Genomic DNA, 9,833 nt, shown 5'->3' with positions numbered 1-9,833 from the left:
TCAGGACGAACCTAGAGAGCTCTCGTAGAATTTTTTAAGAGGTTGATAGATGGCACTTTAATCTTGTTGTAGAAGAGCTCTCTTAGAATGATCTTGACTGCAAACCAAGTATTTACCAAAAATAATTGGTTTTTTTTTTCAATTGAAAAGTCCCATTTGTGCCCCTCCTTTTCCAGCTCTCCCATTGGTTAAGCCGCTAGTTCTAAGAAAGCCGGCGGCATACCTAACTTCCTCCCTTACAAAAAATAAAAAACAATTCTGATAAAAGTTTTAGTCCTTTCTCAACTGCCACGCCTAAGGCATTAACGGTCCGGATTATCTTCTTTCCGGTAAAACGTTCCAGATTATCTGAACATCGCTATTGTGATGAATTTACGAGAAGATTCATGGACGTATACCGACTTGAGAAATTTTCTATCAAAGGCTTACTTAAACTACTTCTTCTGTCACTATATTGCTTCCTTGTAATTGTACCCCGAAGGCTTTGGACTTCTTATCAAAGGAGTAAGTTTTATCAGACATATGATATATTCCTCAAAAAAATTTATTTTTTCATTTTATTTTATTTTGAAATTTCTTTTGAAAATAATACTACTTTTGGAATAGTTAGGGTAGCCATCCGTGGGTTGTCCATATGAATAGGGAGAATTGGGGATTGTGTGGATAGGCGCATGGTCTTAGGTTCTAATCTCCATTTGCGCATTTGCAAGTGTAATCTAGCCCGGACAACTTGGTTAAAAATAAATAAATAAATAAATAATATATATAAGAGTATTTTTGAAACATATCTTCAAAAATGTTTTGGAAAATATTGATTATGTTCTTATCTATATATGGTCACATCCATATTTAATTGCATTGTTGTTTCTTCATTTGGTCCTCTAATATTAATACAAGTATTTTTAGTAGGTGTCCTACATTGAGAACCTTAGGCTTGCCTCTCTGTCTGATGGAAAATCATGGTGAGCTTATCCCAAAACTTATAAGTAAATGGAAGAATTTGCAGCAGTTGCACTTGGGAGGCACTCTATATTATTTGAAGGATATTCTTACAGAAATAAGTGTCAACTGTAAGAACTTTAAGGAGTTATCCTTAAGCAGCTATGTTGAGAATGAAGAAGCATCAACTATTGCGAGTTTACTTCCAAAGCTCAAGTACTTGCGTCTGAAGATGAGGGTTTTAGTGCCGCGTGTGATTCTACAGATAATATTGGAGGCCTGTACAGAATTGGTGCTACTGGATGCAAGGGATACAAGGGATCATAGCATTCGTTCTGAAGCGGAAAATGATGAGATATTTAAGATGGCTTATGACATTGACAGCTATGACTATGCGGACGAGATGCTTTACAGTTATGGCTGATTTTCTGATTATGCATCTAATTGATTAAAGTCTAGTTTTCGGGTCATTGTACTACATAGGTTTATTCATCTTGGGTGCCTTTAGCTTGATCTTTTATTTTTTATTAGCTAGCTGCCTTCTTAGGTTTCTGCATGTTGATGTACCTGAACCTCGAGATAAATCTTTTGAAGGAAGTGGACCAATGCTTTGTTTGGAGTGGAGAGTCTTTAACCTAAAAGTTTTCATTTTCCTCTTATTTTATCTAGTTTTTATTTTGAAGAATTAACTTTGGACTTTTTTTTTATTGACATTAAAATTTCTAACTAGGGAGAAAAGGTGCTATATTTTTTTCCTAATCAACCCGTGTTATATAGTTCTATTGAATTTTAATTTCTAACCCATGAGATAGAATTTTAGAGGGAATTTTTGGGCTTAAATTCTATCATTAAGTGGAATACTGACATCAGATCTATGACTTACTTCGAGTGACAAGTAGTTTAACAATTAAAGCATGTGACAGTTTTTTTTTTTTTTCGGTAAAGATAATTATATTAAAAAAGAGTAAAAAAAATTACATCAAAACTAAAAAGGAAAACGACACCAGAAACCCTATCTTTGGCATTGCTATCAGCAAGGGCTCAAGCAACCCATTAAGGAAATCTGAAATATGGCCTACCTGTTGCATCCATTGCCAATCACTCAGCAATTTTGATTAAAGAATCAGGTTGATCAGAGTTCAGGGGATAGAGAAATAGTCAATTAAGTAAGACATTATATTAAACAAGTCAATTATTAAAAAATGCAAACAAACAGGCTTGTCATTTTTTTCCGGTTCTCTAGGAAACAAATGACAAAACGCATGCATTTAAAACAGTAAAAAATGGGAACACCGTTTTAAACGCGTTTTAGAAACTTCCATCTCTCTAGTTAGAATCTGTAAATAGTGTATCTTTTAGGTCATGGGCATTGAGTTGAACCTAGACTGCTGGGGAATTGAAATGAACATTTTTTTTTTTTTTTTTTTTTCATTTTGCAGCTTCTGTGTGTGGTTCATTGTGGAATGAGCTATTACATTCCAATGCAGGTCTCCTTTGGTCTCTTCAAATGTACCACACAGGGATTCCAAAGATAGGAGTTGCAACATGACGAGCTGTAGCATAAATGGCTTTAACTCTCTTTCCACAATAGAGCTTAAGAAATGAAAGTTGGGAGGCTAACCCCATCGTTAGAGAATAAATACAAGTTATAGAACCATATCAACACAAAAAAATATGAGAAACAACAATGTCATGGATCATATCATACTGAAGTTGAATGAAAACTAATCAACTTTCACTGAAAACATTGAAGATTCCTAAACGACCCCCATATGGGTGGCCCCAAGGAGATAAGAGGAGTCGAATTCAGAACCACACGCTTCTTGATGCGAAGGTCCCTTGCCAACTTGACCATCCCTTAGGGTTAGCGGAAAGATGTTTGTTAAGGCATCATCTAGTAAATTTTGGATTGTATTAAGTAAAAATATAAATGCTATAATTTTTTCAGAATGATCTGATTGGGTTCTGAAAATGTTTGTTGGTGATAAATAAATAGGTTTGATGGTAAAAGAACCAGATTTGGGAAGGCCCAATTAGGCTTATGAGGGAGGTTATTAGTTGTGAAAGTAATGCTTTAAATAGGATAATCCAGACCAGAATCACATCTTGAATTGTAACTATCCCGATCTCGAGTACCGAAAGAACAGATGAGATCAACGACTATAAGGTGATTTAGAATAGAGGGAACAACATCACAATGAAAGGAAAAAAGGGCTTCCGAAGAAAGTCACCAGCCTGTCATATCATAAGATAGCATGACCATTGCAAAAGGGACCGTGCAGAAGCTTTTTTTTATTTATATTTTTTATATTTTTATAATCATATAAATAAAGGAGTTTTGACATGAATATTTATATCTAATGTTCAAAACAACTACAATATCCAATATTAATGCATATATATCTCATGTCTCATTATAAGCTCTTAGACATATCATTGAATATCATCCAACACAACTCTAAATTCATACACATACATGTCCTAAGTCTTACTGAGCAATGTGGCTTGCATATATAATTTTCATTCTCAAATAATTAAACACTCTCAGAGTGATGTATGTTCAATTGGATTTGGGAGTCATCACTTTAGAAACACTTTTTCAACAAATCATTAGTTTGTAGCTCAATTTTGGGGTCTATGCATTAAATTTAAGTCGAAGGTGATATCATGAGAAATATAGATCATTGAGTTAACTACAAATTGGCAAAAGAATCAGGTCAATCGGAATTTGGGAGAAAGGATATGATCAATTAAGTAGATATTAATTAGTCAACAAGTCAAGTCTTATAAAAGGCCAAAAAAGGGGAAAGTGTTTAAACTCTTTTAGAACGGGAATATTTTCCTTTTGTTGTTTTTACCCATATCTTTGGGAAACATACGGGAAAACATGTTTTAAACAATAAAAAATAGAAACACATTTAAAATGGAGTTTTAACCGTGCTTTTGTTAACTGTGAGTAATACCGGCCAATCTCTTTAGAATGAAACCCAATAGCTGTCAAGTTCCTACTAACCACGTAGCAGCCAGGGAAATAGAATCTAGAGGGTAGATTGGAAAATTCCATCTTACGAGGGTATTTTCCACCCCTGATTGAGGGATTCTATTTCCCTGACTGCTACGAGGGCTTCCAATTTTTTTCTGTCAAGGTTTAAGGCATTGTTGTTGAGCTGCTGAAGGCTGGGATTTCTCCCTCTGGTTGATTTTGCAATACCTGTTTTCTTAGCCAAATACCAAAAATTAGTTAAAATTCATTTCTTACGGTTTATGTGCTTCCTCTGTTCCCCAAATATTGGTGATACATGGGGTTATTTTCTTATAAAAATATTAAATACAAGAAGCTTGATATATTTAAAGAACCAACTTCTAGATTCTCTACCAGGGGTCAAGGATCCTCTTCAGTCGCTGGAGAGATCCACAGACAGGAAATAGACTGGGAGACCACCAAGCAACAACCCTAGGAAAAAAAAAAAAGAGAAGAAGAAGAAGAAGCTAGGCACGTTTCAAAATTATAAATCAAAATATAGGTGTAATTTAGGGGAAATAACTACCTAGATCCACAAGATAAGTTAATTCATTACAAGATAAGAAGGTCTAAAGTTTATTTTACATTCATTAGTTTCAAGTTTAAAAATATTTACTTATTCTCCGAAGTTAATTATTACTCATGGGGCCGAAGAAAAAATAAAAGCAAACTTCCTAAAATAGTTCCAACTTTACTTAACGTACATAACTACTGAGGTGGAATCGCATTAGTTGCGTCTCGAAAACCAAACGTGATCATGCAACCCCAATGTTTGAGAATTTGGTTAAATATTAACTAATTCGAGTTGATGTTAGAGCCAAGGATTGGGCGTGGGTTTTCCCCTCTTCTTCTTCATCATAGATTTTTTTGACATCTCATCAGTTTTGACCTTCTCCTCATCTCTATCGATTCAGTTCAGACCTTTCCTACCAGGTTTGGTCTACTACTCTTCTCAGTCTATTCGCTCCTCTATTCTTCTTTTCCTTCTTTTAATCTTCTTTCTTTGTACAATTACTCCGTGTATGTTTCATATTTAACTATTCTTGAGTGGGATGTTCGAAACTTTTTTTTTTTTTTTTTAATCACTCGGATCCATGTAACCAACCCTATTTGGTTGGGATAAGACTAAGATGTGTTATTGATAGCCACTCACGTGGCTCCTTTAAACCTTCTCCGTTCCTTCTCATATTTTGGGAGAACAATCCTCACCCCTAGATGATCCTCTCTGCAGATTCGCAGTCCAAAAGCTTACCAGTATAGAAAGTTCCAGTAAAACTTTATGATGTAGCAAGGACTCTCGATTGGGCCAAGGCAGGGCTGTATCTACCCCAATCTTTTGGTTTGTTCAAACCCATATCGAGTAGCCTATGCCAGCCAATTCTGCCACATCAATCAGCTAATTGGAGGAAGATATTCTTCAGAATAATTTCTTGATTTGGATTGAAATATTTCCAAATTATGCGGAGAAGAATTTGGGAGTTCATTGGAGTTTTTTTTCCCCAGTTAGTGTTGCTTAATGCATAGTCAATTATGTTTTTTCGCTTCGATTTCAATATTTGAGGATCTTTTTCAAGCAGGCATGGGAGGGATCTGAGTCTCTAGTTCTTTCTTTTGTCGTGGGTTATCTTTGAAACTAGAGGGACGAGAAGGTACAATGTGATTCTACATGATCATGCTGATTTTTGAGACACAACTAATGTGAGTCCACCTCAACAGTTATGCACGTTAAGTAAAGTTGGGGCTATTTTAGGGAGTTTGTTTTTATTTTTTCATAGTCCCATGAATAATAACTAACTTCGGGGATTAAATAAATAATTTTAAACTTGAAACCAATGGATGTAAAATAAACTTTAGACCTTCTTATCTTGTAATAAATTATCTTATCTAATGGATCTAGGTAATTTTCCCTATAATTTATAATACATGATAGGTTGATTGGGAAACTAATTTGGCCCCTTTAATCCCTCACCTCTGATCCTTCAACATCTAAAGCTGGTTAGAAATTTTAATGTCAACATAAAAGTTCAATTTTTTTTTTCGGTGAGTGAAAATATATTAAAGAAAGAAAAAAAAAAAAAATACAAAGCCAAGCCAATGTCTATCCAAAGGCCAAGGCCAAACAAATGAAGAACCAAGGGGAGGGGACAAAACAACCATTAAGGGGAATACAAGAAAACTAGGAGTGGGGGCAAATCACATACCAAGAAGAAAATGGTACCCTAAAAGAAAGGGGAGGGGAGGAAAAAAAAACTAATTTAAAAGTTCAAAGTTAATTGTAAGAAGATATAAAATACAAAATAAATTACTTTAAAATTAAAACTAAATTAAATAAGGGGAAAACGAAAAACTGCCTGTGTAGAGTCTCTCCACTCCAAACAAAACAAACAATGGTGTCCACTTCAATAGAGTCTCTTAAAGTTCAGGTCATCAACAACATTCAGAAAACCAAGAAGGCTAGAAACTAGCTAACACAAAATAGAGGAGGAACAGGGTAAATACAAGATCAATAAACCTACAACTTCAATCAATCAGAGGCACCATCAAAGGAACCATCAGAGGCATAATCCGTGATATGCTCAATGTAAAAATCCTCTTCAGCATCATAGTCAATGGTCTCGATGTGAGAAGCCATCTTAAATATCTCTTCATTTTTACCTTGAAAACCAATGCAATATTCCATTGCATCCAGTAGCACCAACTCTTTACAACCCTCCCTTATTATCTTCAGACTCTCACATGGCACTGAAGCCCTCATCCTCAGACGCAAATACTTAATCTTTGGAAGTAAAGTTGCAATAGTTGATGCTTCTTCATTCCAAACAAAACCGTTTACAGATAGCCCATTAAAGTTCTTGCAGTTGAGACTTACTTCTGTGAGAATTTCCTCGAAAGAAAATAGAGTGCTTCCCAAGTGCAACTGCTCCAAATCCTTCCATTTACTTACCAGTTTTGAGATAACCTTGCCCTCATCAATCATCAGATCAAAAGGCAAGACTAAGGCTTTCAATGCAGGACACCTATTAGAGGACCAAATTAATGAAGAAACAATACCACAATTCAAGAATTTACCATATGTTGATACAATTTACTCGTTTCATAACCCAAAGGGTTGTCAATTTGGTAAGTAACCTTCGCCCCACAAAGCATGTGACTCTGAGTTCGACTACTCTTACCTTATTGCTGGGCTCACTAACACACAAGAAAAAAAAAAAATAATAAATATATAAACTTACTCGTTTGATATGAACTCCAAAAGCTCTGAGGTACATTCACTAGGAAGCAATATATTGACACAAGATCTACGACTTCGGGTCACAATTAGTTTAACAAAGCCTTCAACAGAAAATTTCTGGAGTTGATATACGTTCATGAACCTTCCTATAAATTTATGGGGCCAAGTCATCCTTGGATATAAGTGGAAGTCGTAGAGTCTAACAGGGAAAAGAAGTGTTTTCCAACATTGAGGATTGAGAGAAGCTCTGTACCAAGACTTGCAGACAAAGGGAACATCCAATATCAGAGACTCCATTCCCACCCTCTCCAGCACCATCACCAGACAGTCTGTGTTCAACTCCTTCCAGTTTCTTCTCTCATCCTCCTTCCTCCGTCGAGTTAACATTGGGGAGTTTTGGTAGTTGGGTTTGTGAGGGAATGCTCTGGAGACTTAAAAGGATGGATCGTTCAGTAGCTTATTTATTAATGGAAGGATGGGAACTGAAAAGGCCAAGGAGTTGGCTGGAGTTGGGTGGAGTTGTGGAAAGTGGAGACGCCTCATTAATCAATAAGCCATGACTGGAGTGGACTGCGCCTTCTACATGTACCATAATTGTTTGTGAGTCATATTCTGCTAGCTAGCTAGGCATAGAAAAAGGGAAATTGTCCTTGGAAATTGTCATGAAACCTTTTTTAAACCTTTCTAGTATTCATTAAAATCTGCAACGTAAACCTTGTGATACAACCTTAAACCATGGTTTATTTAAAAAAATTAAAAACCATTAAACCTTTGTAATATCAAACACCAAGAAACACGAATAATAAAGAAACAATAGACTCGTACGACACAGAGATTTAACGAGGTTCACACACCAGGGTGGTGTGCTACGTCCTCGGGCGAAAAAGAAGATGATTCACTATGCAGAAGAGAAATTATACCCTAGCAGCGGCGAAGAAAAACTCGCCCTGAAACCCTAGCTGCGTGAAAACCCTGGAATACAATGACTTTCTCAACAAGCAATAGTACATTATATATACTCCAAAATTGCGGGTTGACCCATCGGGTCACGGTCGATCCGATCTAGCCCCCGCACCCCCATACGAGATCAGTGATGGGCTCCGGGCTTGGGCCTATTGGCCCATCCCCTCTGCTTCCCATTCGGATCGCCGCCAAAATATGTCGGATCGGGTCAAGAATTCGAGACGAACTTAACAACCTTGAGCCCTTAGCTCTTTTTTTTTTTCTTGGTTGAACTGCCTCATGTTGAATATTAAAAACACTAGGAGTCCCCTGCCTCTATTGCATTGTAAAATTAAGGGTAAATTACATCTTAAGTGACTCAAATTTACAAAAAGGACGTTTCAGGTTCCCTAGGTTTGAAAACTAAAGGGTAGATTTAAATTACTTCAGATTTTGTTCTAAAGTAGATTTATTTCCATTTTATCCTTGTAAGCCACTAATTGGGTACAAAGGAAATACTCACCTACTTATTGGATATTATAAGAAGAAGATAATTTGGGAAATCTTCATCAATAAGTAGGCATAATGAGAAGAGAAGGCTTATGCTATGGTTGGCAGCCACCCTTACCTACCTTTAGGACATACCATACACAAGCATATATATATATATAACACAACAAATATACTATGATGTAGTTACCCTACCATGTTATATAATAATTGTTTATACCTTACCATTGTCATTAGGGTATACAAATTTTGAGGTATTACGTCATCTTTATAAAAAATTTGTCCTTAAAATTTGTACATACATTAGATGGTAAAATAGCTAAGGATATCTAGCTCGCATGTCTTCCTTGCATTCCCATGTCCTAAACGGAGTGATTGTTCTAAACTACTTTCATCTATGAAATCGTACAATTCCAAAGAATATGTTCCTTATGGTCTAATATTTGAGTAGGCACCTCTTCATAAGACAAGTCCTCCTTCAACTGTAATGGTTCATAGCTTAGCACATAAAAAGGATCCGCCACATACTTCTTGAGCATAGATATAAGGAACACGTTGTGCACGGAAAATAAAGTTAGTGGAAATGCAACTCGATAAGAAACTTGCCCAACTATGTCTAGAATCTTGAATGGTCCCACGTATCTAGGGCTCAACTTGCCATTTTTTATAAATCTCATTACTCCTTTCTCGGGGCTACTTTGAGGAATACCATGTCAGCATCTTTGACAGTGTGTGGGGCCATAGATGAGATGTTGTGCCCATAGGGGAGGAGAATGTGACACCCAAGTTACAACAAGTGTACTGGACCCGCCTAGGAGATTGTTGAGGAGTCCCTAATAAGAGACGACTTAGTACCAATTAAGGGGTTTAGAAGATTAGTGAGGGTGTATAAAATTTATTTCTATATCGCCTTAGGGGAGATTGTTGGCTAGTTGATAACTTTTAGCCTCCTTAACATGGTACAAATATGTTTTAAAGCTTGAGGCCTATAGACCCATTATGCCAAGGCAGAGGTGGCAATAACTCAGTGTGGCAATAACTCCTTCCACAAGTATGCCAAGACAGAACCGAAATTTATTAAAAGCCCCGAGGCTTGATGGATTTAATGCTCTTTTCTTAAAAATTCCTGGGATATTATTAGAAAGGACGTTTTTGAACCGGTCAGATGGTTCTTCAATAGCTCCTCCA

The 9,833-nt window shown here is 36.3% G+C and overlaps 1 protein-coding gene across 1 annotated transcript; it reads right to left on the bottom strand.

Annotated features, from left to right (window-relative positions):
- Nucleotides 1-6,300: 6,300 nt before the first annotated feature.
- LOC122083582 (F-box/LRR-repeat protein At3g48880-like) lies at nucleotides 6,301-7,610 on the bottom strand. The gene is made up of 2 exons (XM_042651445.1): nucleotides 7,195-7,610; nucleotides 6,301-6,978 (listed from the first exon to the last, which is right to left on the bottom strand). The coding sequence occupies exons 1-2, from the start codon at nucleotides 7,578-7,580 to the stop codon at nucleotides 6,486-6,488; spliced, it is 879 nt and encodes a 292-aa protein (XP_042507379.1). The 5' UTR covers nucleotides 7,581-7,610; the 3' UTR covers nucleotides 6,301-6,485.
- Nucleotides 7,611-9,833: the final 2,223 nt, after the last annotated feature.

The sequence above is a fragment of the Macadamia integrifolia genome, chromosome 7 (genome assembly GCF_013358625.1).
Source record: "Macadamia integrifolia cultivar HAES 741 chromosome 7, SCU_Mint_v3, whole genome shotgun sequence".
NCBI classification, from domain to species: Eukaryota; Viridiplantae; Streptophyta; class Magnoliopsida; order Proteales; family Proteaceae; genus Macadamia; species Macadamia integrifolia.
The sequence above is the reverse complement of the archived record's forward strand: the minus strand, read 5'-3'. Positions and strand labels throughout refer to the sequence as shown.

What these genes read in the sequence shown, in the direction of transcription:
- LOC122083582 (XM_042651445.1), bottom strand. Translation starts at nt 7,580, where the DNA reads ATGTTAACTCGACGGAGGAAGGAGGATGAGAGAAGAAACTGGAAGGAG. An exon ending in TTGGAGTTCATATCAAACGA is followed by an intron (nt 6,979 to 7,194) that starts GTAAGTTTATAT and finishes GTCCTCTAATAG; the next exon opens with GTGTCCTGCATTGAAAGCCT.